The sequence below is a fragment of the Artibeus jamaicensis genome, unplaced genomic scaffold (assembly GCF_021234435.1).
Source record: "Artibeus jamaicensis isolate MK-2021 breed Jamaican fruit bat unplaced genomic scaffold, CSHL_Jam_final contig_387, whole genome shotgun sequence".
Classification (NCBI taxonomy): Eukaryota; Metazoa; Chordata; class Mammalia; order Chiroptera; family Phyllostomidae; genus Artibeus; species Artibeus jamaicensis.
Window position 1 is genome coordinate 42,615,349 of NW_026521812.1, and position 18,684 is coordinate 42,634,032.

The 18,684-nt window shown below is 38.0% G+C and overlaps 1 protein-coding gene across 1 annotated transcript in view; it reads left to right on the forward strand.

Moving 5' to 3' along the window:
• Positions 1–18,684, forward strand: part of SNAP91 (synaptosome associated protein 91) — a 132,923-nt gene that overhangs the window by 107,762 nt on the left and 6,477 nt on the right. The window contains exons 22-27 of the mRNA XM_053664932.1: positions 2,077–2,211; positions 3,245–3,394; positions 6,514–6,544; positions 7,438–7,549; positions 17,352–17,435; positions 18,355–18,459. Of these exons, the coding sequence (XP_053520907.1) occupies positions 2,077–2,211; positions 3,245–3,394; positions 6,514–6,544; positions 7,438–7,549; positions 17,352–17,435; positions 18,355–18,459 (617 nt within the window). The remainder of the gene's footprint in view (positions 1–2,076; positions 2,212–3,244; positions 3,395–6,513; positions 6,545–7,437; positions 7,550–17,351; positions 17,436–18,354; positions 18,460–18,684) is intronic.

Consider the following 18,684-nt stretch of genomic DNA (forward strand, 5'->3'; position numbering starts at 1 on the left):
TATTCACTTATGGATGAAATCTACTTATCTAATGAAATTCAGTGGCACTAAGCAGATGAGCCCTGTGTGAATGCATACATTTTTCTCTTTCTAATACTAAAACTTGGGTAGGTGTGTTAACTTCTCTTCCATCCTTTCTTCCAGCCGTGGAAAGGTAGGATTAAATCAGGTGATCCTAAGGCCCTCCCCAACACTAAGATGATGTGATTCCGGAATATATTGTCTTTTTTGGCCAAGTTTTAAGAAACTGAAAGTTTAACAATTGTCCCCACATTCACCTGTAACAAGGAGAACCACACCACAGAGCAATTGCCTAAATTAACCAGAACCATAGTCCAACTTTGAGGTGTGGGGTGTTTCACAAAAGTCAGCTAACACAGCCACTGATCTCCCTGGAACCAAAAAGGTCACACCCACAAAAATAATTACTGTTCCCATCTTAGCTGCATGCTGATATTAGTTCTTAAAGATACAAAGAATATCTTTCCTTCAGTTAGGAAAGTTACACGATGCTTATGCCACTCAAATACTAAAATCACTAAAAGTAGCCAACATGAACATTAGACCATCTTCTAATAGGTAACAATTTTCCAAGTCGCAGTTTTAAAATATATATCCAAGACAAGCTAAAACCCAGATCAACGCCAGTTTCTGGGAACACGATTTGAGCATTATTGCCTGCTTTAGAGAATCGTAGTGACAGAATTTCACTGGAAGCCATTTTCAAACTTATAAATTGGTTTTATGGGATGTAAGCTTAATGATTTTTTTGAAACATTCCTAATATTTTTGTAAGCAGTTTCTGAAGAGAGAATATATAACTAGATTAGAAAGGAATTACGTACTTTTGTACAAAGGTAGTGCAGATGAGCTCTATCTCTGCTTCTGTCAGTAGATGGGGAGAAATGATTTGCTTCCAGCGTTCCAAAGATAAATATTTAAGTTGAGGTGTGCTTACTCTGCAATAGTCTGATCTCCCCACACCTTTTATATTCAGGAGTTCCCTTCATGCAGTAAACAGTCATTCAGTGTTTTACATTGTCCGAATACCCGTGGAAACGGTGAGAAAAGAAGGCATAGTTTGTGATATGAAGAGGCCATTCCTGGGACTGGTGGGGGCTTGGGAGCAAGAATGAAGAGTTACGATGGGGCTTGGGTGGAGATGTGTGCCCGGTGCCGAGGACACGGAGGCAGAGCACACAGTTCAGTCATACCTGTTGTGGGGGGACCAGGGTCGTTGTGGCTGACAGCAACGGAAGGCGAGGAAGCCCTCCCAGAGCAGGCACCTGACTCCCTGGGGTGGTGCAGTAAGCAGCATCCTAGCTGGCAGGGTGGGGAGGGAGCCGGAGACAGAAGAGCTTGCTTGCTGTGCAGGAGAATCTGTACTCTGTGAATCTGAAAGTTATGGGAACCCAGTGAAGGAGTGTAGGCAAGTAACTTTGTCAACATTTTTCATTCAGACATCACTCTGGCTGCAGTGCAGAGACTATATTGGAGGAACTCCAAACCAGAAGCTCTGCTGGGTGGCTGGGAATCTGAGAGCAGTGTTGGGAGAGCCTATCCTTGGCAGTAGCCGCAGTGGGACTACAACGTAGATGAAAGATCAGAAAGGACTTGGTGGCAGAGCGCATGCATATCTTTCTGATTTGTATTTTATTGTTATACTGATTTAATGTGCACAACTAGGCATTTTCTAATTACCTGGTATTGTGATTTAAAGGAGTAAAAGTCAAATATATGAAAATAATTGTCTGAGTTTTAACCCTACTGAGACCTTCTTAGCTTTCATGTACTCTGCTGTAATAATAATTTGGTTGCCATAGGTTCTCTTAACAAAGGTATATATACTGTGTGCTATCTTATATCTAATTAACTTAAATCTCTCATTAATACATGTCAGATAGCAAGATGCTTAAAAAACTTCTAAAAAGCTAACTTCCCAGGTGCCATTGACTTCTCTCATGTACATGCATCAATTCCTTTTTGGCCTATTCTAACTTTGTTGACTCTGTTTTTGTGGCCTTTCCCCATGTTTAGTTCTTCCTGTTTATATGTTTCTGGAACTGTTTTTCCTAGGATTTGGGGGTTCTTTCATGGCCCCTTCTCCATCACCAGTGACTCCAGCTCAGAATAACCTGCTGCAGCCCAATTTTGAGGTTGCTTTTGGAACAACGCCTTCAACGTCCAGCAGCAGCTCTTTCGATCCCTCAGGTAAGGCAGTGGTTTTCAAACGCCCCTTTCATTTGTTCTGATTATAAAATAAACCATCTAAGGTTAGTATGATGTCAGCAAATGTATACATAATATCGAGTGATGACCTGGTTTTTAAAACTGTTCAATAAATCTTTCATTCAGTAACTTAAGTAAATATTTTCCAGTACATTTTGGTAGCTCTAAGAATAACCTTTAATCTCCTTCTGTGTTTCTGTTTTTAATTTATAGCAGAAATCTAACTTAACTCGCATACCATCAGTTTGCATGAGCTTACAGGCACATGGTTGAGAGATGATTAATGGAAAACAAGTACTTTGTACTAAACCTTTGTACAGTATACGGACATGTGGGCACTCCCCTGCTGTTGCTTGTACCCTCTGAAGCTTGCATGGCCCTCAATTTTATGAAGTTGAGACACAAATAGTATTCTTTGCCTGCCTTTAACCTTTCATCCTGCTGTCATTTTGTTTGTATTCTCTTCCATTCTACTCTTCCCATGCTGGGTCCTTACTACAAATTTTCAATTGGTGAGTTTTTGGCAATTAAATGTGTTTCAGAAACACCCTAAATATATCTGCTGCCTGACAATTTGGTTGCTTCTATTGCCAGTGCCTCTAGTTGAATGCTGTTCTTTTTCAATTTAGAATCATTGTGTAGTAGTATGTATGGTAATACGCATAGTTTTTTGATAAGAGTTAACAACTACAAAATTTTTGACATGGAGTATATTGAGGCATGTAGCTGAGTTTGAGCTCAATTCAGGCTCCAAAGTCTGCACTCTTTCCTGTACATTACACAGATTTTTTTTCATCTTTGTTCATGTTCATTAGTATTTCCACACTTTATGAGTAGGCATATGTAGAGATATTCTTTTTGGTGTTATAGTCATAAGTGTGAATTATATACCTTCGTTATTGAAATTGTATAGTCACTTGTTTCCATCGTTTTTTTAAAAGATGGTCTCCCCTTAATTTTCTATGTAGTCTGTTTTCTTTTCAATTATTCTGAGCCTGGTCTATTTGATTTCCAGTGTTTGATGGTCTAGGTGATCTTCTGATGCCAACCATGGCACCAGCTGGGCAGCCAGCACCCATCCCGATGGTACCTCCCAGCCCTGCAATGGCAGCAAGCAAACCCCTTGGGAGCGATCTTGACTCATCTCTTGCCAGCTTAGTCGGCAGTGAGTAACTGAGTTTTATTTAACTGAGGCATGTATGATTTTCCCCCGCCTTTTCATACGTATTGTTTCAGGATTCACTTGTGGATGAGTATGTTAAAGAATGGGCAGAAATTCTTAGTATTTTACCTGGTACAATTTCTTGGAAGATAAGGCATCTCTATGCCATAGTCTTACAAACAGTACCCATGCCCTTTTAACCTAAATGACCAAAAGTATAGTTAGAGAGCATATACAAGTGTGAAATCAAGTGCATTGTGTATAAGTACTTAATTTTTCATTTCATTTGTAAATAAGTTACAGAGTAACTTAAATGCAAGATCCAAGGGAGTTTTAGCTACTCACTCAAATGCCATTTATTGAGTGCTAGGTATTTTTCCAGATTCTAGAGATAAAATTAGTGAACAAAACAGGTATGAATTTCTGTTTGTATGGAGCTCTGAAAAGGCAAAGGCAAACATTAAACATTTTCAAATAAATAAATTCCATAGTGTGTCAGGTCATAAGTGCCATGGGGAAAAAAAGAATAGGCAAAGAGTGCTACAGTGTGGGAGCTGGAGCAGGCCTCACTGAGAGGGGAAATCGGAGCGGCGGGAAGGTAAAGGAATGAGCCATGTGGATATCTGAAGGAGAACATTCGCAGGCTAAGGAGGTAGCCAGTACAAAGGCACTGAGGCAGAAGTTAGCCAGGCATCTTCAAGGGACATCAAGGAGACTAGTGGCTAGAGCTAGGTAAGTCAAGGAGAGAGAAGGTGAGGGAAGCTATAATAAAGACCTTTTAATTTCAATTCTGAGTTTGATTTTTTTACTAGGTGAATGGGTTTAGCATTGCAGATACTTTCCATTTTACTCAAGGCTATATCAAAAGTGTAGCATATCATTTATACAGAATATTTCCTGTGCATTATCCTGTGGACATATTTTTACATTTCACTCATTATTCTTAGTCTGGTCAGCCATGAAAATGCTTTGATGATGCCCATGAAGAGGTTATTTGATTGTTTCTTCCTCCTCTATAATATTATCTCATTGATGGATAGTCTGCAGTTGGAAACTGCTTTTGCTGGACACTATGATGTACCACCCAAAACAGGACTCTTACTTTCAGCTGCTGAGAGAGCCATCAGCACATAGCCCTCAGATGCCAAATCCTTTTGAGAATTATGTCAGCCAAAGAAAGCTGAGCCACTAGAGGAATAGCCGAACAATCATGATAGAGAACAGTAAATTTGAAGCACACTTTTTTAAAATGCCATTTTCTTTTTTCTTAAAGATGATATTTATTTGTAGAGAGAAGGGAAGATAGGATGAGAAACATCAATGTGTGGTTGCCTCTTACTTGCCCCCTTCTGGGGACCTGACTCAGAACCCAGGCATGTGCCCTGATTGGGAATCAAACCGGCAGCCCTTTGGTTCACAGCCCACACTCAATACACTGAGCTACACCAGCCAGGGCAATAATCCAATTTTAAAAGAGTCAAGAGACTTAAACATTTCTGCAGAGAATGTATGGCCAATTTGCACATAAAACGATGTTCAATATCAGTCATCTGTGGAATGCATATCAAAACCACAATGAGATATCACTTCATACCCATTAGAATGTCTGCAGTAAAAAAGGTCATAACCAATGTCAGTGAGGGTCTGGAGAAATTGAACCCCTCTAACACTGCTGGTGAGAAGGCAACATTGGGCAGCTCTTGTGGAAAGCAGTTTGGCAGTTTCTTGCAATGTTAAACAGAGTTACCACGAGGCAGAGAGTACACCATGTGACAGTGTAAAAAGCTCTTCCCCCAGACCCCTGCCCAGCTCAAGCCTCACCTTTGCCATGAGGCCTTGCCTGAGCATCCTGTTCCATATGCCTGCCCCGCACTCTCCTCCTGCTCCACTTGATCCCCTCACCCCGCTCTTCCTTTTAATTTCCCCACAGGCTTTCCATTTTACCTTTTAGCAGCCTACATAACTTACTTTCTTCTTATTATACATATATTGTTTTATCATCCATCTCACCCCATTAGGATGTGAGTTCCTTCAGATTTGGATTTATTTTCTTTTACTGATGTAACCAAGTGCTTAAAACACTGCCTGGTATGTGTATGGGGCTCAACAAATGCAGGAACCAGCACAAATAATGCCTTTGTTTACACAAAATCATAAGCATTAATTCTGCAACATAACATTATCACACTTAAGCATACCATATGATATTTTAGGCGAAACATTCACATAAAAACTATAAATTATTAGATCCATATTATTATCCTACCAACTGCACTGAAGCAAGCATTACTTCTGCTGGCCCCTGTATTTGCTGGTGTAATAAATGGACTGAGATTAGGGCAGAGTGATTAAGCCAGTTGTGTCAGAATCCCCAAGACCCCACCCTCACATTCACAGGTTCACTAGAAGGACTCAAGGACTCGGCACATATTTGTAGTAACAGCGAAGATTTATTACAGCAGCGCAGTGAGGATACACGGCTGGGTCATCAGGGAAAAGACACAGGCAGAGTCTGGAGCAGTCCACACTCAGACGTCCTTATGCTCTCTCTCCTTCCCATGAGGGGAGGAGCACACAAAACTGTAGCAACGTGTGTGATGCTTTTGCCCAGGAACGCCATTTAGAGTCTCAGCACCCAGGGTTTTTATTGGATGTTGGCCACGTGAGCACTGTCAGCCCAGCATGTTCCCGAAGCTGCAGTCTCACAGAAGGAAAGCAGGCGTTCGGCATAAACCATGTTGTTTGTATAGTTTAAACACAGTAAGGCACCCTTATCATTAGGAAAAGTTTTACCTCGGTGTGGAGAACCATTTACTAGCTTGGTTCTCAGATGCCAGCCACGCAGACCTTTCTAAGCTAGCAGTCTCAAGCCTGCTCTGTTTACTCTTTTCTGAACACCACTTGACAATAAAATGTGATCCCTAAGTATAACATTAGGTAAAAGAAAATGTTAGATTTGTGAATGTTTTCTAACATAGTTCCTCCTTTGTAAAACTGAATGTAGTCATTCCTAGGCAAAATATGGACTTTTTGTAGACCTCTGAGTCTTTGATCTTTTAAATGTCATATCATTTAAGTTGAGTATAGACGTTTAAATTCTTTTTCCTTTTATCCATTTATAGATCTTGGGATTTCTGGCACCACATCCAAAAAGTAAGTGTTTTTTTTAAACCATCTGGTCTTCCTGTGACAGTGTATTTGTACTTATTTGACACTATCAAACATCGTTCTCTTTAAAGTAATTACTCTTTCTCAGGCTAGGTAATTTAAAAATTGGTTTTTATTTCATTCTGGTTTTGGGGGTGTTTTGTTGTTGTTGTTCTCCTGCAGCATCCAAACTGTTGGCTCTAGCAATGAAAAGGAATAATCTATTTTAGTCTGCAAATTGTCATAAAATTATATCTAGAAATATCGGGGAATTGTGGTTTGAATACTTTCATGGCTTTAAATTCTAGATTCATTATAATATTCCTAGCTAACATTGATTTTTAAAAGTCTCATGAAGGATCAATTTTAAGAAAGACAGTATGAATGTTAAACAGTGTACCCGTCTTTTTAGATGTCTAGTTCAACATTCTAATAGGGACCCGTTTCACAATAGATGGCATCTTACAGCACAGTAGGCCAGGCTGGAGTCATGTGTAGATGCGTGAGACCTTCTGTTGACCCAGACTGTGCCGTCACGGATGCATCTTAAATGCAGCAAAGTACGGGTACATAGTATTTATGATACACTTATCTGGAAATTGTTACCACCATGAAGAATTCAGTTAAATTTTGTCGCATATTTTTCTAGTAGAAGTGACAGAAAATTCCTGTTATCTTTGAAGTCCAAACTCTAAATTATTTTTGTCAAATGCTTTTAAACTTTCTTTAATACAATACAGTAAGACTTCTCCATAAGTTTTAACCTGTTCTCTTTATTGTCACTGGACTTGAGCAGACTGCTTCTAACCCCAAATGAAAGGACCTCAGGAATCCCGCAGCATTCTCTTCTGATTAGAGTATTTTTGGTTTTTCGTTTTTCTTGCACACTTGACTTTTAGGGGAGATCTTCAGTGGAATGCTGGAGAGAAAAAGTTGACTGGTGGAGCCAACTGGCAGCCGAAAGTAGCCCCAGCGACCTGGTCAGCAGGAGCTCCGCCAACCGCCCCTTTGGTAGGTGGTCCCCAGGGGCCAGGGCAGTGCAGGCAATTTGCCCGTTTGCACTGCCCTAAAAGCAGAGTGCATTTTGCTTAATTTTGCTACTGACAATGTACTTTTTTATCCATGTTGGAGAAATATAAGCAAGATGCAATATTTACCAAAATGCAAATTTTATTGACTTTACACTTAATAAAGATTATGACCTATTTTTTTATTTTAATCATTTCAGAATAGTATATGTGCTTCTTGAGATACTAATTCTTATTAGTATAATTATGGAAATAATTTTTCAAAAGCATTAATGTTATTGATCACTATCTATATTTGATCACATTTCTTGCTCAGGTTCCCTGATTGTCTTAATAAGTAATGAAAACTTTTTTTCTTACCAGAAAGTTTGGGCAGTTTTCTATTGTGTAAGTGAACTTTTGTTTTAAAATATTATTAATTCTGCTCACCATTTTTAAAGTTGAAACTAACACCTCTTTTCTATAAAATTTAAATAATTTTATTTCTGTATATTAAATTTCTGTTAATATATTATTACCAGCATTCACTCAGTGAGATAGCATATCACTGGTAATAAAGACTAATTACTATTTTGTGAAACTCACTACCATAAAAAGAATGTCATCAGTGTAGCAAAACTGATTGTTTTCCTATATGTGCCCCGTAGTCAGCAAAACAAGTCTAGTCACTGTTTCCCAAGTTCACACCTGACTTCTCACCTTTGCTTACCACCTTCACCTGTCTATATTAGGTATCTATATACCCACCCCAAAGGTTTTCTCAGTACCCTACTCTCCTTGTTGCCTGAATTAATCCTAACCGTCACCCACCAACCCCAGCCAAACAAACATGCATGAAGGTGAATTAATATAAATAGAATATAACTATTTTAGATAGACTCTATTAAAACTATTGTGTTCCTGAAAGGAATTTAAATGTCTGTGTTTTGGAATTTAAAACATAGTGCCATTTAAATAATTTTATAAATAGTAATATTTTTACATATAAGCAGTTTTATAAATAAAAATAAGGTCAAACCAATCTGAAAAATACCTTTGGAACCAAAATTTACCACTAAACAGAACTAACAGTATTCATTGAATTATAATTTATACTATAGTTTCTATAGGTAAATACATTCTGTTCTCAAAACCCACTTCTGGTGTCCCCATCCCATTTGGTGGTGTTAGTGAGGAAGTTCAAGGACTGATATTCTCTGCCTTGGTGAGTCTAAACTCTGAAAGAACTTAATTTTAAGAAGTGATTTCTAACAGATAAAAAGGAGAAATTTGCCTATTGTATCTACATATTTATCTTTATCTTTCATTGCATTAATTTAAAATAATGCTTAAGAGGACCAGTTTTGTACTTAGCAATACCATAAAAAGACTTCTGTTTTAATTTTTACAAAGGATACTTTCATACCTACTTTAGTAGACACTAAATTTCTCTTTTATAAGATCCAAGACTAAGATGACCATTTAATTTATTGTCCAAACTAGGACTCATTTGTGGGTAGAAGAGAGCACAACTGTTACCCCGGGACCCCTGTGTCTGGTGGTTCAGACAGACGGTGAGACCATAAGTACCCAGCATGCCGAGCGTAGGGGGCTGCTCTCCACTCTTAGATGTGAGAATATTTGAGAGCCACTCGCTTGTTGGAGGGAGAGGGAGAGTGATTCCATAAATGTATAAACTCCCTAATGAAAGAAAAAGATGCCTTAGAACTGATCTTATAAAACTATCAATACTATACATTCACATTAAGTGTCACAATTCATATTATCATTACCAAATTAAAGGAATGAATTTTCCTATTCGATTCTATGCAAAATTAAAGAGGACTTGCTCTTCTGAGAAGTTTATACTTTGATGGCGATGCCCTTAGAAGGATCACGTTTTTTATTGTTTTTTTTTAACAGGATAGTTTCGGAACAGTCAAGATGATAGCAGAGTCTAAGATGAAGTGAAGGGGAGTTGAGGGGGGAGACTGCTGATTCAACTGTAGGTTAAAAAATTGCTTGAAAGTCTGAAGTGAGAGTGAAGGGAAGATGAGGAAGAAAACTCTGGTAGAATCCACACAACTGTGGATCGTTGTGAATGAAGCCCCAAGACAGTGGGTACCCAGGTTTCCGTGTGGGACTGTTTGCTAAATAATGAGGCCATTAACTGAGAAGAGCAGTAAGAGAGAAGTACTTTAAAAATAGTATTAGTTTGGAGACCTTGCTTGGCCATCACCTCCCTTGAGATCAAGACTTTCAACTACACAGGTTGAGAATTCTTCGAATACTAAACAACTGCTTTTTGCTTCTTTGGGACAGGAAGGCTGCCAATTATCTGGTTGGCGGGCACCCTCACTGAGACTGAGATTAATTTTCTAATTTTTTTAAACATCAGAACTCCTTATGTTTGTTTATGAAGCACAAAACTTTAAATTGTTAGAAGTTCCAGAAAAATAAAGACAGTGGGCTTTAGCATAAAGTAAAGTAGCCACAGCAGCTCTGGGAAGAGAAACTAGAACAGAAATAATTTATGATAAGGGTAGAGTTGCATGTACTTGTATTTCTTTTGTTTTCCATATCATTCAGGCAACAATAGAAAGGCTCTCCTATGCAGGGAGTCTGTGTCTTTATTAACTCTCACTTAGTCTTATTTACACTCTACATAAATTCAGTACTATTTACTTCATTTACTACAAAGCTCTCCTTCCTTAATGAAGCTCTGGCTTTGCTCTTACCTCAGAAATGACTCCAAGGGCCTCTGGCTTCCCTCCACCCAGTTTTCTCATAAAACCTCTCTTCCATTTTTCTATTCCTTAAAATATGTTTCAGTTTCTTTTTCTAAGAGAATTCAAGCAAAATAATAGAGGCAGCCAAGACTTACGCATCAGAAGCATCTAAGCAGCGGTTCCCAATTTTCCTGGTCGTCCGCTGGACTTCGCCTTTGAGCAGGAGGTGGGGGGCAGAAGTGGGGGTGAGGATTCTTTCACTGCCTTTTTAAAGTTTTTATCTGTAGACGGGAGAAAAGATTGCTTTTCCAATTTTGTTTTGAATTTTCCCTCAATGGCTGCTTGGAGATATGCTATAAAATTTTTCAAATCAGAGATCCTTAGTTAGAGCTGGCAACCTTAACAGAACTCGAATATTGGAAACGTGTCTGCTGGCAGGGCTCTGTCTTCATGGCCGTCAAGGGCCCCGTGTTTCCAGAGCTGCTGAGACCTCGCTCTGTTCTCCCAAGCACAACAGACCTGTCAGGTTTCCATCACGCCTACCGAGAAGATACTTGCAATTCAGAAATATGTGCATTTTGCAGGGGGTCACAGATTCTGCAATTCTCTCCCTAAAAACAACTAATCTTCATATGCCTATAAATAAAATATTCAGTTTAGTACTGAAAAAGAAAACAATTTAAAAACCTTAGAATAAATAATATTTGGAGAGTAAATGATTAAGTTAATCTGCCATTTGAGCAAAATAACAATTTAGACTCTCTTGAAATTATTTGACCCATTTATTTGATCAGGAATGTTTGCCAGGTCATTTTATTTTGATAACTAATAAAAACCATTTTTTCTTTCTTTTGTCTTAAGTTCCAGTGATATAATTCTGGTAAATAATACAATTATTATTTATAATTCTGATAAATTACCCAATTCCAGTAAATTATATAATTCTATATCTGGTGAATAGCTTACCATCTCACCTGTTGAAGTGATGAGTAGAGTGAATCTGCCCAAGCCACTGGCCCAGTCAGTCTGTCATCCTGATGGGTCAGGTGTGCTGGTCTGATCTCCAGTCAGGGCACAGAAGGAAGTCAACTAATGAATAGATGGGACAACAAATTGATCTCTCTCTCTCCCTAAAAAGCAATAATAAAAAATGAATCTGAAATATAATACTTGTAGCAGGGAGGAAAATAACTTTTCCTCTGCCCATCTGAGTTCTTGACTGAGACTGTTGTAATAAAAGACAGATTAAAGGGAGAAAAACGGGTTATTAACATGTGTACCTTATGTATATGTGATTGCAAAGTTAGTGACTCTCTGAGGTGGACTGAGCCGCTGTCTTCAGTGCCATCATCAGCTAAAGAGAAAAGAAAGAAAGGGATGGGGTGGCCAGTTACGGGGAGGTTACCAGGAAAAGCTGGGTAAGCAAAGGTAAGGTTTGTTGTGTAGATTTAAATCAGTGCCTTCTCCATTGATAAGATTCTCTTGTGATGTAGTCGTCCTTCTCTTCCTTCTAGGTAAAGGAGAAACCTTAAAAATGGAGATTTCTTTTATAAATGTAAATGTCCCTTATAAAAGTTTAACTTCCCTGTTTTCAGAGCTTCTCCTGCATCTGCCATTTCTCAAAATAATCCTTCTGCCAAAAAGGCATATTTAGGTGTGGCATATTCTGCTACCCTGAGGTATTTTCTTTCTTTTTAAGAAATCTTTGACATAAAATCCTTTTAATATTAAATTCATCATTTCTGCCCCGGCCATTGTGACTCAGTTGGTTGACCATCCTATACACCGAAAGGTTGGGGGTTCGATTCCAGGCCGGGCACATAGCTAGGTCAGAGCATAAATGGGAGACAAGTCAAGGTTTCTCTTTTACACTGTTTCCTTTTCTCTCCCTTCCTCTCTCTAAAATCAATAAACATATTTAAAAAACTTTTTTTTTTGCTGCGGCCAGTGTGGCTCGGTCGGTAGGAGCATCATCCCATACACCAAAAGGTTATGGGTTCCGTCCCTTGTTGGGGCACAAAACATTGATTGGCAGGCAACCAGCCAGTGTTTCTCTCTAGCATGAATGTTTCTCTTTCCCTTCCTCCTTCTCTAAAAGCAATTAAAAAATGTGCTTGGGTGAAGATAAAATTTTTTTAAATCACCATTTTAACAATTTTAAACTGTAAAAGTCAATGATTTTTAGTATATTTATGGTGTTATAAAAATTTCACCAATATCTGATTTCAGAATTTCTCTATCACCCCAATAAGAAGCATGTCCCCTCCCACTTTCCACCTCTCCCTATCCCTTGGCATCCATTAATTTACTTGGTTCCTATGGATTTGCATATTCTGGTATTTCTTATAAAGAGGATTATATGATATGGAGCCTTTTGGGCCTGGCTTCTCTCACTTAGCAAAATGTTTTCTTATGAAGCAAGGTCTCTTCATGCTGCAGCATGTGTCAGTGTCATTCAGTATTGTGGCTGAATACTTCATTGTTCGGATGTAGCGCAGTACTCGTTAACTGATGGATATTTGTGATGTGTCCACTTTTTTTGGCTGTTATGAAAAATAACTTCTATTATATGTATACAAGGTTCAGTGTGGTCATGTGTCCTTGGGTGTATACCTAGGAATGGAATTGCTGGTTCATTTGTGACTCTGTATTTAGCTTTTTGAGAACTGCCAGACTTTTCCACACCAGTTGCGTCATTTTACATTCCCACCAGCACTGCATAGGGTTTCAATTGTGATTTTGATATGCATTTCCCTAATGATTTGTGATGTTGAGCATCTTTTCACGTGCTTACTGCCATTTGTATGTCTTTCTTTTCTTTTCTTTTTTTTTTTTGAGAAATGTCTATTCAAATCCTTTGCCCATTTTATAATTGGGTTGCCTTTTTACTGTTGATTTCTAAGAGATCTGTATTCTGGATACTAGATGCTTATCAGATACATCATTTGCAAATATTTTCTTCCATTCTGTGTGGTGTCTTTTAATTTACTTGATAATTTTCTTTGACACACAAAAGTTTTTAATTTCGATAAACTTCAACTTATCTGTTTTGTTGTTGCTTTTACTTTTGATAAAATATTTAAGAAACTATTACTTAATCCAAGGTCTTAAAAATTTACACCTGTGTTTCTTTCTAAGCATTGTGTACTTTTATCTCTTACATTAGATGTTTGACCGCTTTTAGGCTCATTTTTGTATATGTCCAAATTCAGTGTTTTGCATATGGAAATCCAGTTGTCCCAGAACCATTTATTGAAAAGACTTCTTTCTTTACTCATTGGTTTTGGCATCCTTCAAAAATCAATCGCATATAGATTGGTGGTATTATTTTCAAACTCTTTGTTGTGTCAGGTTGATCTGTGTGTCCTTGTGCCAGTACCACACTGTTTTGTTTATTGTAGCATCATAGTAAGGTTTAAGACCAGAAAGTGTCGGTCCGCCAAATTTGTTTTCTTTCAGGGTTGCTTCAGCTGGGTCCCTTGCATTCCCATTTGAATTTTAGATTCAGATTGTCCTTTTTTCCAGAAGAAGCAGGTGGAGTTTTCATAAGGATCACCCTGAATCTGTAAAGCAATTTGGGAAGCTTAACAATATTAAGTCTTTCAATCCACAAACACAGAATTCCTTTCTGTTTTTCAAAGTCTTTAATTTCTTTCAACAGTGTTTTATAGTTGTCAGTGTACAAGGCTTGTACTTCTCTTGGTAAACTTATTTCTAAGTATTTTATTGTTTTTAATGTTACTATAAATGAAATTGTTTTTGTAATTGCATATTTTGATTGTTAATTGCTAGTGTACAGGGAACACTACACTGATTTTTGCATATTGACTTTATATTCTGCAACTCTGCTATATTTATTTATTAACTCTGATATTTTTTTGTGTACAGTTTCCTTAGACTTTCTTTCTATAAGGTCATGTCATCTACAAATAGAGATAGTTTTATTTCTTCCTTCCTTTTTCCTTCTTATTTATGTTTTATTCTCGTCCCACCCTCTTCCATTTGGCAGTCATCAGTTTGGTCTCTACATCTATGGGTCTATTTCTGTTTTGTTTTGTTTATTCATTTTTTTGTTTTTTTTAGAGTCCACATATAAATGAAATCATATGGTATTTTTCTCTGACTTATTTCTCTTAGCATAATGACTGCTAAGTCCATCCATGTTGTCACAAATGATGAGATTGTATTCCATCTTATTGCTTATTAATATTTCATTATATATATCATATGTTCTTTATCCATTTATCTGTTGATGGGCATCTAGGTTATTTCTATATCTTGGCTATAACTAGTAAATTTGCAATGAACATAGGGGTTCACATATCTTTGCAAATTAGTCTTTTGGTTTCTTTGATAAATACCCAGATATAGAATTCCTGGATCATATGGCACCTTTATTTTAAATTTTTAAGGAACCTCCCTACTGTTTTCCTTAGTGGTTGCACCATTTTATAATCCCACGAACAGTGCATGAGAGTTCTCTTTTCTCCACATTATCACCAACCCTTGTTGTTTGTTGATTTATTGATGATAGCCATTCTGACAGGTGTGAGGTGGTATCTCATTGTGATTTTAATGTTCACTTCTCTAATGATTAGTGAAATCGAGCATCTTTGTATATGTCTATTGGCCATTTATATGTTCTCTTCAGAGAAATGTCTATTCAGGTCTTCTGCCCATTTTTTAATTGGATTGTTTGTGGGTTTTTTGGTGTTGAGTTATGTAAGTTCTTTATGAATTTTGGCTAGTAATTCAAAATTTTTGCTATTTGACTTATTAGATGTATCACTGGAAAATATGTCCTCCCATTTGGTGGCTGGTTCCTGTTTTGTCGGTGCTTTCCTTTGCTGTGCAAAAGCCTTCATGTTGATGTAGTCCATTTGATATTTTTTCTTTCCCAAGGGACAAATCCAAAATGATATTGCCAAAACCAGTGTCAAAGAGCTTACTACCTTTATTTTTTTCTAAGATTTTTATGGTTTCAGGTGTTATATTTAAGTTTTTAGTTCCTGTTGTGTTTATTTGTATACATGGTAGAACACAGTGGCCCAATTTCATTTTTTTGTACGTGTCCAGTTTTCTCAACACCCCTTATGGAAGAGACTGTGTTTACCTCATTGTATATTCTTGCCTCCTTTGTCATAGGTTAATTGACCATATAAGCATATTTCTTCCTTCCTTACCTCGATGCTATCTATTTCTTACCTTATTGCCAACTTTTGGTTTCTTCTATTTTCTCTTTTGTTTTTCTATTCTATATTTCATTTATCTCCAATCTAATATTTATTATTTGTTTCTTTTGCTTACTTTGGGTTTAGTTTGTTCTTCTTTTTTCTAGTTCCTTAAGGTGTAAATATAAGTTATTGATTTGAGATCTTTCTCCTGCATGATCTTTCTCTATATCTGTATGCCTCATAATTTGTTGTCGAAACTTGGAAATTTTGAATATTATAATGTGGAAACTTAAAATCAGATTGTACCTCTTCTCCAAACATTTGTTTTGGCTTCTCTTTTAGTTGTTTTTTGTTTGTTTCTTTAGTGACAATTCCAAACTAATTCTGTAGTCTGTGTTCTTTCTCAAGTATGATCATTGAAGTCTGTATTCCTTTATCTAAGTGGTCAGCTACTCATTAGGTAGATATTACTTAAACTTATGGAATATAAAATATCTCTCGGCTTTTGAAGAGGAGCTCTGAGTATGTGTTGAGGAAAGTTTTCAAACTCAACCAGGCAGTTTGCAGCTCTGCCTTAGCAATCACTTACTGCTTGCTCAAAGCCCCAAGGTCAGCCAGAAGCCCTTCTCAAGCCTTTCCTGGGAACGTGCACAGTCCTGGGCATGTGCATGGCTTTCTGAACTCCCAGGAGTGCGTCTGAGCTTTTCAGACCCTAAATCCTCAAAGCATTTCATTCTCCAGCGGTTCCTCCCAAGCTTTTTGTTTAGTCTATCTGCTGTTATCCACTGCCTCAAAGAGAAACAACTAAAACATTTGCCTGTAAGTATTTTCCACGCAAGGCTTCAGGTAACAACTTTAGCACTAGGTGCATTCCCAGTCTGGCAAGGAAAAGAGAAGATTTTTGAGCCAATCTTTCCAGTGAGCCATCCAGACAAGACAAAACAAATAATTAAATATATTCTGCTCCCTCTGGTACTATTAGTCTAGTTCAAGACTACAACTGAACTAGAAAACAGTGGATGGAATTAGGATAAGTTAAAAATGCCTCAGAGTTCACTACTATCCATTCAGCTGATATTCTCGAATAAGTACTTTCTAGGTTATTTAGTTTGCAGAATTCCAAAAACAGTTGATTATGAGTTTTTGCTTGTTTTGCCATTATTTTTGAGGTATTGCTGGGCTTTTAAAGTTCCTTCACCATTTTTGCTGACATTGCTGTCACTGTAATATTTCCTTTTTTAATTAGAATTTTGCTATAATGGTTAAATTAAATGTAACATATTTGCAGTATGGTTAATTTTAAACATAAGGGAAATATTAGGGGACTTGGGTCTATGATGAGAACTACTAGACGTGTACCTGAAATGGGATGTGTGTGTGCACAGTCTGTTACATGCTTCCTAAAACTGAGCATTTTGGCCAATGTGCACATTTACAACAGTCAAAAGTCAGAGAGGAGCAAGTCTAACACAAAAAAGAATAATTTAAAATTGGGGGGGTGGAAACTAAGCATTGAAAATGTAAACACGTTCCCCATGTGTTTGACCCGGTACTTGTTAGAGGATGTGGTGATAGGAAAAGATAAGCTAGAGGAATTTCACTCATTTACTACAATGAGAGTGGAGGAGAGATTGAAAGACAACCCAGGGCGGCCAGTGAGCAGCTCGCCAAGGAGCCCCAGTAGCACTATGGCGGTGAACCTCAATTTGGTGACCGTAGTCCTGCAATTGTCATGGTCCTAGGACCCTTTTTTAAGTTTAAAACTGAAATTTGAAAATCCTTTACATATCTACATAAGTGGCATGCATTTTTAAATTATATTCTGTCATTTTAAAATCAAATTACATTGGTTCTTTTCCTTTGTTGTTATTGCGTGTGTGTCGTTTTGTGGTTTTTATGGCAGCAAGGAGCTGTACCCCCCACCAGCTCGGTTCCTCCTGTTGCCGGGGCCCCAGCTGTTGGCCAGCCAGGAGCAGGATTTGGAATGGTGAGTGACGGCCTGTAACTGAAAATTGTAACTGACATTTCCAAGGCCTTTGCCAAATCCCAGATTAAAAAATACTTATCTAGAATATAGTTTTTCCCAAAATGCAGTAAAGTAAAACTTGAAAAGTTAAGTCATGTGCTTTAGATATTAATAGTCTGCCCATGACATGTTAAAGTCACCTATAAAATACTTAAAATTATTTCTATCAAAATAATTTCTATTAGCCGTCGCCAGGTGGCTGTATTAATTGGAGTGTCATCCCACACGTTGAAAGGCTGTGCATTCGATCCCCAGTTAGGGCATCTACCTAGGTTGCTTATCTAATCCCTGGTCAGGCACATATGGAAGGCAACTGACCAATGTTCCTCTCTCATATTTCTGTCTGTCTGTCTGTCTGTCTGCCTCTCTCTCCACCTCCCCCTATTTCTGTCTCCCCCTCCCTCTTCCCTCCCTCTGCTTTCTCTAATATCAGTAAAAACATATCCTTGGGTGATGATTTAAAGATAATAATTATTTCTATAATATATTGTTACATTATTTTTGGAGTAATTTACCAAATATATTCTAAGCACAATACTAGAACTTTTCACTAATCACTTTTATCACTAGCAAATTTTAGGGCCATCTTGCCTAAAGAGAAAAGTTTTTATCTTTTCAAGAATTGTGCTTCCAGGAGACAGATAAGCAACGCCAAGGCGTGATTGGGACAAGGATGCTGCGTGGCCAGCCAGCCCCTGCTGCACCGCAGCGATTCTCTGCCCTCTGCCAGCTTTCCCAGCACCCATCGTTCAAAGTTACAAATTATACTTTCTCTTGGACTTGGAGCCTTCAAAATTTTCAGAACTGTATTAAAGACGTAAACATCAGGGCGTTGCCATAGGGTGCTGCACGGATGCTGTGAACCGCTCTTCCCTTTCAGCCCCCGGCTGGGACGGGCGTGCCCATGATGCCTCAGCAGCCAGTCATGTTTGCGCAGCCCAGGATGCGGCCGCCCTTCGGAGCCGCAGCGGTGCCTGGCACGCAGGTCAGTGGACATGTCCACAAAATAATGACGTTGATTTATAGGTATAAAAATGTTTTTTCCTAATATAACCTGATATCTGTTGCTTCAGAAATAATAAAGTAAGGCTTAGAGGAAAAGGATAGAACTAAGTGCCAAAAGTCCCTCTGTTCCTCTCCTACTTAATCCAGAAGGGTTCCTGAGAACAGCCAGGCACTTAAAGTATCTGTGCAGGTGTTCCAGAAAAAT